Source organism: Melospiza georgiana, chromosome Z, assembly GCF_028018845.1.
Source record: "Melospiza georgiana isolate bMelGeo1 chromosome Z, bMelGeo1.pri, whole genome shotgun sequence".
NCBI classification, from domain to species: domain Eukaryota; kingdom Metazoa; phylum Chordata; class Aves; order Passeriformes; family Passerellidae; genus Melospiza; species Melospiza georgiana.
The window spans coordinates 64,560,690-64,577,791 of record NC_080465.1 but is presented as its reverse complement, the minus strand read 5'-3'; the positions used below and the strand labels follow the sequence as shown (position 1 = coordinate 64,577,791).

The following is a 17,102-nucleotide window of genomic DNA, read 5'->3' as shown; positions in this document are numbered from 1 at the left end:
GGGGCTCTGGTGTTGGGGTATCACAGCCCATGATATGAAACTCTATGGTAGTGCAACCAATCAGCTGGGATCCCTGTCCCTGGATGTGGGCATTGACAAAGGGATTGAGGATAGAGCAGAAACTCTCAGTGGCAACTCCTGTCGAGTGTGAGGGAATGGTGACTACTTAGCTCTGGCAATATGAAGATCATCTTTTTTTCTGCCCTACTGGCCTGCACCTTGGCTGTGGAAAGGTCTCTCTGGAGGGCCTCCCTGCCATTGAGGGAGTCAACATCTCCTTCCATTTTTTGTCATCTGTACATTTGCCTAGTAGTCCATCAAGCAAGATAAAGAGGAAATTTACCATGCCTTACCAGTATGGACCAGAGTGTCTGCTATTGGGAGCAAGTACCCCCATGCTCAAGAAAGGGTACACACCATGAGGCAACCTGGGTTTTTTCTGTGTGTGACCATGGAGAGGGCATGAAGAAGTGGGACGGAAAACCCACCTCAGCCTAGCAGCAGAAGTATGAGTTGAAAGGAAGAACAACCACCAAATATCACTCTGGTTTCCAATGAGCAAGGCCTCAGACAGAATAGGAGGGCTGATGTCACTTTCAGTCCTCTTGAAGGGACTTTCAGCTTGTATTTACAAGACGTGAACAGTTCTTTGACCAGAATTAGAGGATTCTTTCATTCAGCCAGGTCTTTCCTCGTCCAGGGGAAAGGGACAGTCAGATCTATTGGACTCTGTGGGCGTCATGGCCTTGGCTCATCAGACTCACAGGAGTGTTGGGCTTCAGTTGACCCCAGAGCACAATGTACCCTGATGCCATCAAGATATTGAGGGGCAGAATCCATCTCTATTTCTGGGGTGACAGGGGGATCCCAACACATGACTGTACTGGAAACTGAAATGACTCTGCCTGGGAACAAATGGCAAACACGCCCCACTGTGACTGGCCCAGGGGCCCTGTGCATCCTGGGCAGAGGATCTCCTGGGAAATACCCTCAGGAGAGGGTATTTCAATGACCCAAAAATTAGGCTTTTGGGACAGCTGTTGAGACAGAGGAAGTTGGGCCACTGAACATCTTGCCTGGTCTCTCAGAGGACCCCTCTGCTGTGAGGTGGCTGAGGATTGAAGAAGAACAGGTACTGGTGGCTGCCACAACAGTGCAGTATCAGCAATATCACACCAACCAGGACTCCATGACCCCATCCATGAGGTGATTCTTGCACTGCAGAGTCAGGGAGTGGCCAGCAAGACTTGCTCACTCTTTTATGACCCTATGTGGCCAGTGTGTAAGTCAGTGGAGAATGGAGACTGACAGTGGACTATTGTGGCCTGAAGGAAGTCACGCCACCACCGAGCACTGCTGTGCCAGACGTGCTGGAACTTCAGTATGAGCTGGAGTCCAGGACAGCAAAGTGGTGCCACCATCAATATTGCAAATGTGTTTTTCTCTATTCCTTTAGCAGTAAAGGGCAGGCCACAGTTTGCTTTCACTTGGAGGGATGTCCAGTACGCCTGGAACCAGCTGCCCAAGAGGTGGAAATACAGCCACAGTATTTGTGTTGGACTGATCCAGACTGCTCTGAAAAGGGAGAGGCTCCAGAACATTTGCAATTCATTAATGACATCAACTTGTGAGACAACACAGCAGAGGAAGCTTTTGAAAAAGGGGAGAAGATAATTCAAATCTTCCTGAAGGCCAGTCCTGCCATCAGTCAAAGTAAGGTTTAGAGACTTGTGCTGGAAATTCAGTTTTCAGAAGTAAAATGGCAGGATGGACATTGTCAGATTCCAATGGACATAGTTAGCAAAATAGAACTACGTCCCCACCAAGCAGCAGCAAGGACACACAGGCTGAACTACATACTGTGAGTTTTCGGCAAATGCATAGTCCATATTAGAGTCAGATTGTGAGTTCTCTCTATCATGTGACTCAGAAGAAGAATGATTTTAAATGGGATCCTGAACAACAACAAGCTCTTAAACAAATTAAACAGGAGATTAATTTGTAGCAGTAGCCAGTGGGCCAGTTAGGACTGGACAAGATGTGAAAACTACTCTACACTGCAGATGAGGAGAACGGTCCTTCCTGGAGTCTCTGACAAAACGCACCCATGGAGGCTTGAGAATGATCCTTGTGGTTCTGGAGTCAAGAATACAAAGGACTCAAGGCCTGCCACACTCCAACTGAAAAAGACCCTGGCAGCTCATGAAGGTGTTTGAGCTTCTTCAGAAGTGTATGGCACTGAAGCACAGCTCCTCCTGGCACCCTGACTGCCAGTGCTGGGCTGGATGTTCAGAGAGGATAGTCCCTGACACGCATCATGACTCTGATGACACATGGAATAAGTGCATCACTCAGAACACACAACAAGCATCAATAGGAAATCCCAAGCACCCAGGAATCTTGGAAGTCATCACAAATTGGCTCAAAGATGAAAATTTTGGAATATCTTTGGAAGCAGAGGAGGGAAAGGTGACTTGTGCTGAGGAGGTCCCAGCATTTAACCAGTTACCAGAAAATGAAAAGTTATATGGCCTCTTCACTGATGTTCCCTCTATTGGAGGGTACTCCCACCAAAGACAGGAAGCTGCTATATGAAGTCCTACATGGTGAGTCACAGAAGCTATGGAGGGACAAGGTGCATCAGGTCAGGTCACAGAGCTGAAAGCCATCCAGCTGGCTTTAGATATCGCTGAATGAGAGAAATGGCCAGTGCTGCACCTCTGCACTGACTTGTGGATGGCAGGAAATGCACTGCAGGGGTGGCTGGAACAATGGAAAAAGATAAATAGGTAGTGAAGATGTAAACCCATGTGGGCTGCTGAGCTCTGGAAAGACACCAGTGCCTATGCAGAGAAGCTGCTGTAAAAGCACATTGTGTAGATGCACACATCCCCAGGGCTGGGCTGCTGAAGAACATCACAACAATGGACAGGTGGATTGGGCTGCCAAGAATAAAGTGTCTTGGGTGGGCCTGGGCTGGCATCATAAGTGTGGATTATTTCTGGCTCATTGGGCCCATGACACCTTCCATCACAGGGAAGAGATGCAGCAATACAGATGGGCTCGTGAGTGAGGGTTGGATTAACCATGGGCACTATTAACCATGGACATTATTGATAACTGTGAAATGTGCTGAAATGAAAAGGGGATAAAGCCTCTGTGGTATGGGGGGATGATGGTTAAAATATAAATATCGAGAGGCCTGGCATTGTTTGTATTGCACATGTGCCAAGGCAAACTCTATGTAGATACAATGACAAAAACACTTGATGGCAGAGATGCACCCTGTGCCTCACCCCAGTGCCCAGAACACTGTCTTGGCACCCCAGAAAGAGGTCAGTCAGACAATAGGGCCCATTTCAAAAATAGCTTCGTAGAACCCTTGGTCAGAGAGTACAGTATCAAAATGGGTATTGTGTTCTCTGTCATGCACCAGCCTCTAGGAATGCTGAACAATAAAATGGATTGCTACAAACTACATTGGTGGGACTTTGAAATATTGGGATCTAGATTTAGATCCCAATACCTGGTTAGTATTAAAACCACCTGGTTAGTTAACACTAGAGGCTCCACCAACTGAGCTCAATCAAAGGCTTCATGTACTGTAGAAGGGGATAAAGACCCTGTGGTGCATATAAAGAATGTATTTGGGAAGTCAGTTTGCATTAGCCTGTCTCAAGCAAAGGCAAACCCACCCATGGGAATCTTTTTGTTCAATGACCTGATTGAACTTTTGGAGAAATGCAGATGGATGGGGAACAGGATGTGTACCTGAAGGGGATTTGATTTTTGAGTGACAACAGTCTGTAATGCCAAACTGTGTGTATATTTTTGGTTGCTGAATGACACTGGCACTGTGTGCCATAACTGCCATGGACAGTGAGTACGGACTGCTCCAGATACACTGGTCATGAGCTCGTGATGCAGCTTGCAACCACCCGACAGCACAGCAGCCCTCCTGCCCTGGAAGGGATCTAGGACAGACAGAATCCACAGCCATGGGCTCAGTGAGCTCAACAGATACCTTGGCCATTGATTATGGACATACCAGTGCTTATGTACATATACATCTATATCTATGTATATACTTGGAAGGAGGATGTATCTGACTTCTTTTTGGCAAGTTCTGTGGAATCCCACTAAGTGTCTCAGGTAGGGAAAAGGCATAGGTAATACAGAAAAACTAATCTGTGTTGAATTATCTTGACAAAAATTTGGACACTTTTGGTAACCCTGAGTGCTTTCTGACTTTGAGCTTACCATCATCATGCATGGGAGAATAGAACTGAAGTCTTTTCTACAGAGCCAGTCTGCCACAACTCTTTAATTCTCCACTGACTAAAATAGTTTCATTATTTGTTCCCCAAGAGTGTAGGAGACTTCCTTCTCCAGTTTGCTTTGGCAGAGCATTGAATAAAACAAATCTAATTTGCCTGGGTTGAAAAAGTGGGGTGCAGACCTAATTTCATGGCTTCTGGGTATCAAGAAATACCTTACTAAAGCAGCTCACCTCTTGCATTTCCTTTCTGTTGTTTTGGGGTTTGGTTTTGGTTGGTTTGTTAGTTGGTTGGTTTAAAAAATTTGCTTCTTTGTCACCAGTTAGTTCTCACTCGTCTCCACTGAAAACTCTCTTTTAGAATGCGTATCTCGAGAGTCTTGCAGATGTTTAGACCTAACCTGCCCCTAAATGGACAAGTAGTACAGCTGAGGCCTGAGGCAGTTGCATCTGGGTTGTTGAAGGATGTTTGGTTTCTTAAAAGAGGAAAAGTGAAGAATTTATCTCCATTTCCTAGGGTATATTAACTTCTGACATGTCTAAAGGAGACCTGGACTGTCAGCTGTCACTGAAGTTAATCCTGTAGAAGAGGAATTACACTGAAGTTAATCCTGTAGAAGAGACTGAAGCCTGTTGAAGCCTGTGTGAGAGTAATGACTGAATTTGGAATCTGTGTTATGATTCCAGATGCAAAACTTTAATGCTAGCTGAGTTTCTGGTCTCTTTCTCTCCTGTTTCTGACTAGGACAGGGTTAATTACTTGCAGAAGCCAGCCAGGGGCCTGGCTAGGGCCCAGAGGTTGTTCTCTGTCATGTCAGGTCATTGCCAAGGCTTGTGGGGAAGGGATTCTCTTCTGGGGAGCAGGGTCCCTTCTGGATCAAGGTAGGGCTGTCTTGTCAGGGGTTTTCCATGTGAATTGTTCATTTTTTGTGCCCCTTGTCATCAGTTTGTTGCTGCTGTTGATTTCCTTATCTCACTGCTGTTTCCAGCAAACTGTTCTTATCTCAACCCATGATCTTTACCCTTTGTGCCCTCTGTTCTCCTCTGCAGCCCCAGCAGGGGCAAGGGCAGGGGGAGGAGGAGGAGTGAGAGAATGGTGCGCGGTTTGACATGTTTCAGTGGGAACATCAAACTGGGGAATATCATTCCTGAAACACAACAGTGTGCAAAGGGGCGCTGCTGTCTGGGTAAATCAAATGGTGATCAGATGTGACACAATGTCACACTGCTGCCTCCTCCTTGGCTTTGTACACTGCAGTAAAGTGCAGCCAAGCATTTTTCAAACTTAGTCAGCTTGTTTATTCAACCTAGCAGTGAAATCTTTGTTCTTTGCAGCTGTTGAAAGAAACAACTTAATGAGACTTGCTCAGACCATACCATTTACACCAGTCCAGCTCTTTGGTGAGTACCAACTTCTAGCTTATGTTTGCTTTATAAATAGTTGGTGCATTATCTTTTAAAAACCGTGTTTGAGAAATTGTCTTGGATTTATTTCAACAATTCTTCTTTTCTGAAAGAGACAAAACAAGATAGAATGGTAGTTGTGCTGTAGTTAGGGACTTTTGGTGGTCACCTTTTCCAACTCCTTCCATGGTCAATTGAATCAGATTGCTGAGGCACTTGTGAATTGCATTTTGATTTTGTCTATAAATGGAGACTCCTCATTTTCATTGGGCAACCTCTTACATTGTTTGATTGACCTAATCATGAATCCAGAGTTTCTGCATATTTGTTGTGGTTTCCCTTGCTGTATCTTGTATCTGCTAGTATTCACGTGACTGCTGTCAACCTCAGAGATGAGTCTAACTCCATCTTCTATGTATCCATCTTTAGGATACCTGAAGACAGCTAGAAGCTTCCCCTTAACCTTGATAACTTCATTCTTTCTGTTTCACACACACTGACACAAACACAGATGGATATGTAAATCTATGTATAGGATATGCCATCAAGAAGAAAACCAGGTAGTGATTTAAAGAGCATTATCCTTTTATCTGGCACAGAAAACTTTTAGTGTCTTTATTGTCAAGGAAAAAAAAAAATCTTTGCTGTAACTGAAGAATGGTAGAGCATAATCCATAAATTTTTGGGAAGAGTTCTGAAAATAGTGTGCAGTATTGGCTTACAACAGCAGAAGGTCTGCCTGTAGACTCTTGATATCTAGATGCTGCCTTCTCAATAGGTAGAATACTTTGTCTCACAGCAACTAATTTATCATAGCAACTAATCTAATCTTTGAAGCTCCCAGAAGAGCTTTCTAGGTATTAAACTGTCAAAAGATAATAAAATAAAGACTTAATGTAAGATTAAAAAATGTGTCTAGTTATACTATCTTTATTCAAGTGTCTGTCTTTTATGTAAGGTACTGACTTTTCCAGTTGCTTTATTTTAAATTAAAATGTGCCTAAATTAATGGATTCAACAGCATCTGCATTTGTGCTAATTAGTGAAAGGCAAGCTCAAAAGTGGGGAGGAAATCTACAAGTCTGAATTCAATTTGTAATTGCTTATGATGGTCTTTGCTATTTTGGCAATTTAGTTACCTCATCACACTTGCCAGTGAAAACCTATTTCTTATTAATTAATGTTACAAATTATGTGAGTTGTAGGAAGGAAAGCCAGATTTTAAAAAAATCAGTCCACTTTGCTGTTAGTTTACAAATGGCAACAGAAAAGTGTTGTTGTTTCTGCTGCAAGAGAGGAATGCCACTACAACTCTCCAGGGGGAAAGAGAGTGCTACTGAGTTAAAAGTCACTAGGTTCTGCTTGCAGAAAAAATGTTACTAGCAGGAGCAGAACACCTCAAACATTTCATCCTTGCATATAACATTGGAATTTCTAGAAAAAAAAAATCAAAATATTAGTTTAAAATACCAAAGCTGTAAGCTTCCTAATAATTTCTGAATGAGCTTCCTGAACGAGCTTCCTGAACAAGCTTTAGCTCATTCTCCTGGAAATGTCTTTTTCAATTTAATTTCCCTGGCTCATCACATCATGACCAAGTCACAATTTTTGAAACAAACTCAGCTCTCTGCAGCAAAAGGTGGCACTCTTGACTACAGCCAATATTGTATCAACTACAAAATTAAATCCCTTTAATATTCAATAACTATTACAAACTGTTTGCCTTGTTGTTAAGATTTTCCCCTAGATTTATTTTAAACTATTATTTTAAACTATTATTTAAACTGTTTTAGACTAAGATTTGAATTTAGATGTTCTGTTCCTGCAAGTTTGTTTTGGTGTTTGTTGCTTTTTGGGGTTTACATTGTGAAACACAGAGTTAAAAGAAAAAATCAGAGAGTGTTCCACAGATTATGATTAATTTAAAAGACTTACTAAAAATTCTCACTTCATATAAGTGCATAAAGAGAGGGAATTACACATGGGATATTTAGAGTTTGCACACTGGAGATAAAAATGGTGACCCTTTAAAAATATGTTCTTTTAAATGACTGCTATGGACTAGAGTATCAGTGAGCCGTATTTGTGTGGAAGAATCCAGGAGGTGTTGAATTTTTCTTTGTTTAGAGGTTTAAGACAAGCTGTTTGGACCACCTATTATCATAGTAGAAGAATGAATGTGTAGAAGAATAAATAGTAAGTAAGTTTAGGCTGGGGAAGTTTTCAGACAGATGAACAGTTATGATAAAAAATTCTCTTTTTAAAGAAACATGGCTTAGAAAGGTGTGTAAAGAGCTATGTTATTTAAAGACACCAAATGAAACTTCTGTTCTCTCCTCTTTCTGCCAGTGAGTTTTGCTAACAAAACTTCTTTTTATTTAAGCTGGAGAGGAAGTGACAGTCTATCAGCTAGAAGAGAGTTCACCTCTGAATCTTGATAAAAGCATGTCATCCTGGTCCCAGTGTGGCACAACTGCAATGATCCAAGTCCTGTCACGGGAGGAGATGGATGGGGGTCTGCGGAGGGCCATGAAGGTCATCTGCACTTGGTCTGAGAGTGATGTATTAAAGCTGGGACAGGTTTTCATTGTGAAGTCTTTCCTGCCAGAGGTGGTTCAAGCTTGGCAAAAGATCTTTCACCATGGCACAGTATTACATCTCTGTCTCAGGGTGAGTTCAGACCTGAAGGAACAACACATCAGGCCTAGCCTGATATTGGAGTTGTTAATGTCTTCAACGAGGTTGACATGTGTTTTGATGTTATCTTTTGGAAAGAAAAAAGGTTTTGAGGAAGTTGTATCTCCTATTTGATTTGTAAAAACTAGATAATCAGGGTATGTGTGTGATTGTTCATTTTTTTTTTTTTTTTAATTCATGACACTTTTCTTCATGAAAACGAAGTAGTGTTTATATTATCTTTTTTTCAGGAGATTCAACAGCAAAGGGTTGCCCAGAAGTTAATCTATACCTTCAACCAAGTGAAGCCTCATACTATTCCCTATACTCCAAGGTAAATTCAAAGTCTTTGGGTACTAGGTGAAAGCACCTGAAGTTTCTCTTTTCATCCTCCTTTTCCATTGTGGGTTGCACTGATAATGCAGTGCTAATGATGATGTCTAAGGATAGGTAATGAACTTTTAAGAGGAAAGGTAGACAGCTTTGAAGTTTGTCCTTACAGTTACATGTAGTGAAAAAATAAACATTTTGTTTCATAGACTTAAGCAAGAACTGCCTTTTACATAATTAACTAAAATAATTGGGTGTAGCTCATTTACAGTGCACTAGGGTAAATCGGATTATGTTGTTTGCTCATAAACTATACTTTCTAATAAGGTGCTTTTTTTTGAGAGTTGTCAGACCAAAAAAGTCTTTGTTCTCTTTATTGTTTCTACCTACCTACTGTTGTTGTTGAAAATGCTCCAGTCAAAGAAGACATGTCCTCCTTTCTCCTATGTTTGCTGTGCATCTTGATGGCTGCTGACTGTGAGGGTGCTCATTACCTTGCCAGCTGCTGACAGACAGTATTTATACTTACAGGTTCCTGGAAGTTTTCCTCATCTACTGCCATTCAGCAAAGCAGTGGTTGACCATCGAGAAGTACATGACTGGGGAATTTCGGAAATACAACAACAACAATGGAGATGAGATTACTCCCATCAGCCTGCTGGAAGAGCTAATGCTGGCCTTCTCTCACTGGACCTATGTCTACACCCGTGGGGAGCTCCTGGTCCTGGATATGCAAGGTGACTGCTAGCATAGGACTGCTATTTGAAACCAGATGAAAAGTAATAATCTCAAAAGAGACTTTAGTACTGAGGGCCAAATTCTCACTTAGATGAGAAAATGCAAAGCTCAAAAAACCTCTGGATATCTGTTGTGTGATGCCAATAAATGAGAATCCACAGAAACAGTCTAGGTTAATGTAGGTGTAATGGGAAAATAATATTGCTTCAAATGCCTCCAGGCTGAAAGACCAAAAGAGCACTTAGATAAACTGCAGGAACATTTCATCCAGCTCCAAAAAAGCCACTCCACAGTTAAGGTAGTTGTATTTTTAATAAATAAATATTTTCATAAATGTATAAATAATACAGAGATTCAAATGTACTCGGGTATGTATGCACACAAAATGTATGTAAATCTGTCAAAAATGTGTGAACTTTCTGCATTTTTTATTGTTCATATTAATAGATCTGTATGCAGTTGAAATAAGCTGTAAATCTGAATGCTATTCACAAAGTCTGGTGACTCCTTCAAAGAGCATGTGATCATTTTACTGTACATATGTAAGTGGGAAGATGGCATATTTTGAGGAGATAAAACAGTTGACAATGTTCAGATGAACATCACCCATCAAACAGTATAAACACTATGAGTTTTCATTTCTGTCAAGGGAAAGGTCTATGGGTAGCCAGAGACTTAACATATTTATATTTTACGGCATCCAGAAACTGTAAGTTACAAAAAAGACACACTTATTGTGCAAAATAAGCTTTTAATTCCATCCTTGCCTTGATTTGCTATAGCTGCATATAAAAAAAAAGAAATTATACAGAAAGAATAAACGTGTCTCTGTCATAGCCTATAAGAATTTGAATGAAATTTGCTCAGGCTTATTACATAACTCTCAAAATTCCAGAGCAACTGTGTTGGCTCAAAAATGGAGAATATAAACATCTGTGTAAATCCCAGTTTTCATCTTAAACAGAGATCAGCTCTAGTTTTTGCCTCATGTTTAATTCTCTAAATCTGAAACTCAGGAAAAGTGCAAGGGCTGCTCTCCTTGGAGTTCTACTAGGATGAATCTAGATAACAATTTACTATTTAATATCATGGCCATCTCTACATACACATATATGTATGTACACATTTTGCCTAATTTAAATCAACTGAAATGGCCTATTTTGCAGTCTGGGGGTATTTCAGCAGCATTATCCTGTCTCCAGAATCTTTATTTTTGTTGCAAAACTTAAATTAACCATGTTGAAATTAAAAAAAAATTACATATCACATGGTCATATGACCATAGATTTTTCATTAGTACAAAAGCACAGCAATTTTTTCAGATTCAAGAAAAGATGATTTTGGTAAAGGTAATATACTTTAATCAGTTTGGTGAAAACTGCAACGTAGGTGTCATAATGTAATTATTTCCTTAATATGCTTCCTTGGCCACCCAAATGGAGAAAGGGATAACAGATGCAAATATTTGCACATCATGAAGTTGTGGCTTCTTGTGTTTGTTACCTTGAAGAGAATGTGTGTCTGAAAGTAGCTCTATTGATACTGGTAAGATCCGTATCTGATTAGTACCTTTACTCCAAGTAAAATAACAGTGTTTTGGTTGGTCACATTTTAGTTAGTTGAGCTTCAACATAGTATTTATTGTATTTTCATACACTCTCCATCTACAAATAAATTAACCTCAAAGCAGCTGAAGAACTGTAACTGTATTGCCAGTACTTTACAAATATTTATACTTATAGCATTTTCATTCTAGCTCATGACCACTTTAACTATGACACTTTATGATGTATCAATTAAATGGTTAATTACATCTTTTGTTAAGTGCCAGATTACAAAATCATGACTACCTTCCTTTGTAACACACACAATGTTTATTTGTTGTAGGTGTTGGGGAAAACCTTACAGATCCATCTGTGATTAAACCTGAAGATAAAAAGTAGGTTTCTTTCTGTTGAAATTGTCATTCATTTCAGACACTCAGCCAGCAGTCTGTATATTTAGGATGGTTTTCTATATTTTGTGGGGGAGGTTTTAATTTCTTTTTTCACATGGTGTTTGAGTTAAACAATAGTATGCCACCACTGGAGAGACTGGGTCTTCTGCCATGCTTCGAAGGACTGTGAGTGTCCCAGCTCTCACGTGGGCTAAGAGGTGGATGAAAGGCGGGAGGGTCTGCGCTGCTGTGCTGGGAGCAGTCTCTTCACAGAGCTGTACAAAGGATATGAATGTGGCAGTCCAGTTTCCCCTGAGTTTTTCTAGGAGTATATGGGGCCACAATGGCTTAAGAGGACGAAGAGAAGGCCTCATGCCCCTCTCCAATAGATTTTAGTTCTTCACTTAAGCACGCAGCATGATTTCAGAAATGTGATATGCAGATGGTAAATCATGAGTGGGAACTTACAAAAACTGGATAGACTAGACAGAGAGAAACAGCAGTCTGCCTTTGTGAATCAAATTTCAGAATCAGAGCCATGGCTGCTCTCCCATTCTGTGACCTTGCTCTTCAGTGGAATTTCCTGCAGTAAGAGCAGAAGCAGTGCTGTTGATGGCTGCTCTCCTACAGCTCTCCTACTCTTCCCAAACCTCACCCTTCTCCAGATCTGCCCTGACATCCCTGCCCCTCCCCTTTCTGCTGCTCATCTTGACTGACCCTTGCTCAGCTCGTGCTGTTTGATTGAAGGGAAGTCTCATGTTTGGAAGGTAGGAAGGTAGGGAGATGCAAATGTAAATAGTCTAATTTAATATAAAGAGCAACTAACTATAGAAATGTTAGTTGCCTACAGATTACTTGCCTACAACTTGGAAATCCAAGTTAATTTTGTAAGCAAGTTCTTAGTTCCGGGACCATAATCAGTATTTCAAAAAGATAATTAATAAATGACTGTCTTAATGGTTAATTATGACTTTAGGTGTATTGTACATTTAAAATTTATTTTGAAAGCAGCAAATATATGAGAGCAAAGATATGCTGAGTCCTTCTCGGTGACAAAATCTTTGCCCTAAGTAGACCATATGTTCATGACAGAAGCACATAGATAGCTCAAGTTAGAGATGCAGAGAGGTCAATCGTGTAGTTGTTCTCATGACTTTAGCAAATTTTAATTCTTTAAGGTACGGATGCATGAAATTCTGATTTGCTACTATTCAAGTAGATTTTTTATGTCTGTGGTCACATAAACAGTGACAGTTATTGCTGTAAACAGCAGAGAGGCACTGACCAAAGTAGTTCACAAGACAAGTCAGCTTATCCTCTTTAACATAAGGATAATATTTACCTACATTAATTACCGTGAAGTTTATTTTTATTAGTGTTCTTCTCTATTGTTTTTGCTATGATTTTGTTTACTGATCTTATTTTTAGGACTTTTTATTGTTTATCATCCGCAAAATAGTTAGTCCTAGTTAAAGAGCAGGTGTTGATTAATTAATCAAACCCAGCTTGATTTTCTTGTATTCAGGGAAACTTTCAGAACAATAACTAGTAAAACAATATTGTTTGATTTAGGGCTATAAAGGAATAAAGCAGTGAAACTGTGGTGTTTTCTGTAAGTAGGTACCCAATTCTTAGAAATGCTTTGTAAAAGAGTAATAAGAATTACACTGTTAAAGCACTGTCTTTGCTCTAACCTTCATTTTCTCACAGGAGAAACATTTCTGACAGAGGCAAAATGTGTTTTAAGTTTTCTTTTGTAAGTGAGATACTCTGATACAATCAAAACCTACCTCAAAAGATACCTGGCGTTCATGTTCTCTTGAAAACCCAGGATAAAATAGATGGCTCCTGACTTATGGGGCTGATTGAAATTTTAGCTTTACTTATAGTTAAGTTATTTATGTTCTGCTCTTTTAACTCCATCAATTTATTGGCTCATGTCATTTTCCTGTCATGTGTTATGTAAGTCTTTTATTTCATGCATCCCATATTGTGTTTTGGAAAGGTCTTTGCAGTGGCGAAGTGTGACCTTCAGGTCTGTGGTAGTCCATAAAGATAGCTTTGTAGTCCATAAAGATAGCTTTATGTCTTGGTTTTATATCCAGGTCAAGACAAATATAATAGCTCTGTTTGGAAAGTACGCCTGATGTTGTGACAGCTCTGACAGAACCTGAGCTGGTGCAAATCAGTGTAAGATCTGGCCACAGGAATTGCACAGAATGTATGAAGTGATAAAATGGTACAGATATGACATACACAAGAAGATTTCCTTTAAAACAGCACAGCAGCAGTTTAACACAGTCCTTGTAGACTTCTGCCCTACCCAAACGTTGAGAAGAATTGCCTCAAAAGAAATACTTTGGGTGCTTTTTGTAACATGTACTAGTTTGTAAGGCCAAAACAAAGTTAATGAGGTAGAGTTTTCAGGGATATTATATGACATTCAGAAATGAGGAAAAGTGTTCTTAGTTTCAGACTGAAAAGAACTGATACATTCACAGAGCATTTGTTTCCAATTGTTTGATATTATCACTGCCTGAAAGATTTTTCCTGGTTTTGTTTTTGTTTGTTTGGTTTTGTTTAGTTTTTTTTATTTTTTTTTAATTGAAATGTTTCTTTCTCATGCTACCTACTGACAACTCAGAGAAAAAAAAGAATCAACAGTCTTCTCCTTCAATCTTTTTTTTTTTCATGTTAAACTACTCCCTAATCTTCACATGTTATGGTTTCTAGCTGTAGTTTCTAGGCTGATGATCATTTCCCATTTATCCCCAGATTCCTTGAAATAATTTTCCAAATTTAAATGCAGTATTCCTCATGAAGCATTGTCTATAATGAGTAGACAGGAAAGGTTACTTCATGTATATTACAGAGAGTATACCTTTTTATCTCAAAACAGTGTGAGAAGACATCATTCTGTCTTACTTGCTTCACCTTGCTTGGAGTAATGGTTAGATTAGAGGAGGTATCAGAGTAGTTGTGTGGCCTTGAAATTAGCAAAGTCTTCCTAATTTCCTATATCTGCTCAAGCAAATAGGTACATTCTATTTCTCTAGCATTTCATCAGATTCCAGAAAAGCATGGAAATGGCTATACTGCATCATGTTATTTAAAGTTATTTAAGTATGGCCCTTGATTGATAATTCACTTCTTTCCTTTTTTGATGTATTAATTTGCATTATAAGATGATTAGATGAATGCTTCACAACATCCAGGAGACACATGTTCTCCAGGGTCTGCAAGAAATCAGAAAGACACGAAATTTTGTATGGTACTTTTGGTTAATCATTGCTGTTGTCTTGTGTGAAAGGGAAAAGTTTCATGTTTGAACACTGTTTTCCCTAGAGAGAATATAGTTTTGTTAGTGTGAATTACAGATAGATTTGATAGAATTAAAGTATTTTTTCTATAGCTTCTCAGAGCTGTAATTGATTTCAGATTCAGAAATGTGCTGTTTTCCCTCTGCATATCATTAAAATAAAATACTGGTATTAGTAAAGTTTCTTTGGAAGTGTTTCTTGTGTTCTGTGTTCCATAGTGTCTAGACTGTCAAATTCTGGAGAGTAAAGGTGCATATACTAAAATACAGTGTAGCTTTCAGACTACCTTAAGAATCTGTGGTAACTGTGGGGTACTTCCAATATGTGTGTGGATAGAGGTGGTTTCTGTTTGTAATTGTGGCAGTTTCTTTCAGAATATGCAATATAATTCCACAAATGGATCCCCTAGTAGCATTGATGAATTGGTCAGAGAACTGACACATGGAGATGAGCACAGGATGAAGACAATACATTTTAAAACCTCGCTTGTCAGCTGCATACTGTGGGTTCAGAGGTTTTAATATTTTTTTTTTAATTTTTCTGTGCTGCAGGTTTTTGTGGTGAGGGTTCTGCTAGACTTTGCATTTCTTGTTTTAATTGAAGAGAAAATAAGTCCTTGTTAGCTCTGTTTTGTTCTCACATACCCAGCATCAAAACTGGAACCAGACTACTTGCTTGGGAAAAAGTGGTGGCTGCAGCAGAATCATACCAATTATAGCAAGCATCATCAAAATGTCACTGTGCCCATATTTCCTTTGAGCCTCTTAGTAGACACCGATGGGTGTGTCCTGTCTGCCTTTAGAGAAAAAAAAAAAAAAAAAAGTAGTGTGGGATATATTTAGGCTAATATTTTACTGGAACTGACAGTTTTCTTATCTCATATCTAAGAAAACTTTAATGTGTATTAACCTTTTCATTTTAGATTCACTGATTTTTAAAGAATATTTCTTTTAGGTCTGGAAAAATGGTATTTGGACCAGCAAACCTAGGAGAAGATGCAATAAGAAACTTCATTGCAAAGCATCGTTGTAATTCTTGCTGCAGAAAGCTGAAACTTCCCGGTATGCAAAGTAAAAATTAGTTTTTAATCTATGTATAACTTTATAAGTGCAGCAAAGTAAAGGCCTCAATGTGCTATAAAGACAAGAACTGAAGTTCTGTTGAGCTGAAAGACTCAGGTAGCCATAGTCTTCCTGTGCAAAGGCAGCTATTAGAATACTGCTCTATTGCCTAACATCCATGTAAGAGTGGGAGCTCATCAGCCTAATGTTGCCATTCAGCATGAAAGCTTCTTCCCATTAAATTTTTTCCCTTTCTTTGCTAAATGGGAGCCCATTTTTCCAGGATCGTCACTACAGCTAACATCTGCAATAATTTTTACAGTAAGAAAGAGTAACAATAGAAAATTTGCAATGCATCAGCTGGGGAAAAGCTGGAGGTTTTCTGGCCCTGCTGCAGCCCCTACTTAGGCTTGGTTGGATTGCCTGTTGTTCACATTACATTTGGTAGAATGTGCTTCTGTGTGATGTATAGCAGGTTTTAAAGACTGAAAGCCAAAACAGATTGCTTTCTGTATGACTTTCAGCCACTGATTTTTTTTTTCTGTAGAGGAAGCTCCTTCCCTTCATTGCCTACATGGAGTAATAATTGCTATTTGATTCTGAAACAGAAACTGCAGTATTATTGGTTTGATTATTTTTGTCTGTGGCAGCTGGAGATAATAAAGGGGAAAATCAGCTGAATGAATACAGTCAGGGAAGGTTCATTCATATGGGCTCACACCACTGAGTTCCCCAGGGCTCTCAACCCCCTGCTTCTTATTTGCCTTGCTCCAGATTTTCTTCCTCCTGGAAACATCAAATAAACTGCCATGAGTTATTGGGTTGCACACTGCTTGAGATGTTTGTGCTTTTCAAACATTCACTTGGCTGCATTATTGAATTTGTTTTCCTGCCATAGATTTGAGAAGAAGCGACTACACGCTGGAAACTGCTGGTCCAGGCTTTGGAATAGAAGTGGAAGCAAGCACTGAAGAGGCTGATGATGCAGATAAGCCTTCTGAGTGTGATACACGGCTGTGAAGCAGACAGCTCATGTGTTTGCATCCTTCAAAACCTGTTCTTTATCACTGCCAAGGGTTTGTCCAAAATTACAAAATACAGGTGACTGAGTGCAGCATCTCTCTGCCCTAGCTAGACCCTATAGACAAGGAATGAAAAGAATTAGCTTTATTGACTCCGCTTGCATTCTCTTTGGTGGCGTTTCTTGTACAGATTAACAAATCACCAGGAGCAGGTCACCCCTTACCTGGATGAACTCTCCCATCAGTGCCATTTTTGATGATGTGGGTCATGGTTCCAAGTTATATTTTCTTAGGAAGATGACTGTGACAAGTTTATTTCCAAGTGGTAGTAATTTTTGT

The 17,102-nt window shown here is 39.7% G+C and overlaps 1 protein-coding gene across 1 annotated transcript in view; it reads left to right on the top strand.

Annotated features, from left to right (window-relative positions):
* TRPM6 (transient receptor potential cation channel subfamily M member 6) overlaps window positions 1-16,761 on the top strand; it is an 86,373-nt gene extending 69,612 nt beyond the window's left edge. Inside the window, exons 33-39 of the mRNA XM_058044564.1 lie at window positions 5,612-5,677; window positions 8,064-8,350; window positions 8,608-8,690; window positions 9,218-9,423; window positions 11,312-11,363; window positions 15,635-15,741; window positions 16,640-16,761. Of these exons, the coding sequence (XP_057900547.1) occupies window positions 5,612-5,677; window positions 8,064-8,350; window positions 8,608-8,690; window positions 9,218-9,423; window positions 11,312-11,363; window positions 15,635-15,741; window positions 16,640-16,761 (923 nt within the window). The remainder of the gene's footprint in view (window positions 1-5,611; window positions 5,678-8,063; window positions 8,351-8,607; window positions 8,691-9,217; window positions 9,424-11,311; window positions 11,364-15,634; window positions 15,742-16,639) is intronic.
* The last annotated feature ends 341 nt before the right edge of the window (window positions 16,762-17,102 follow it).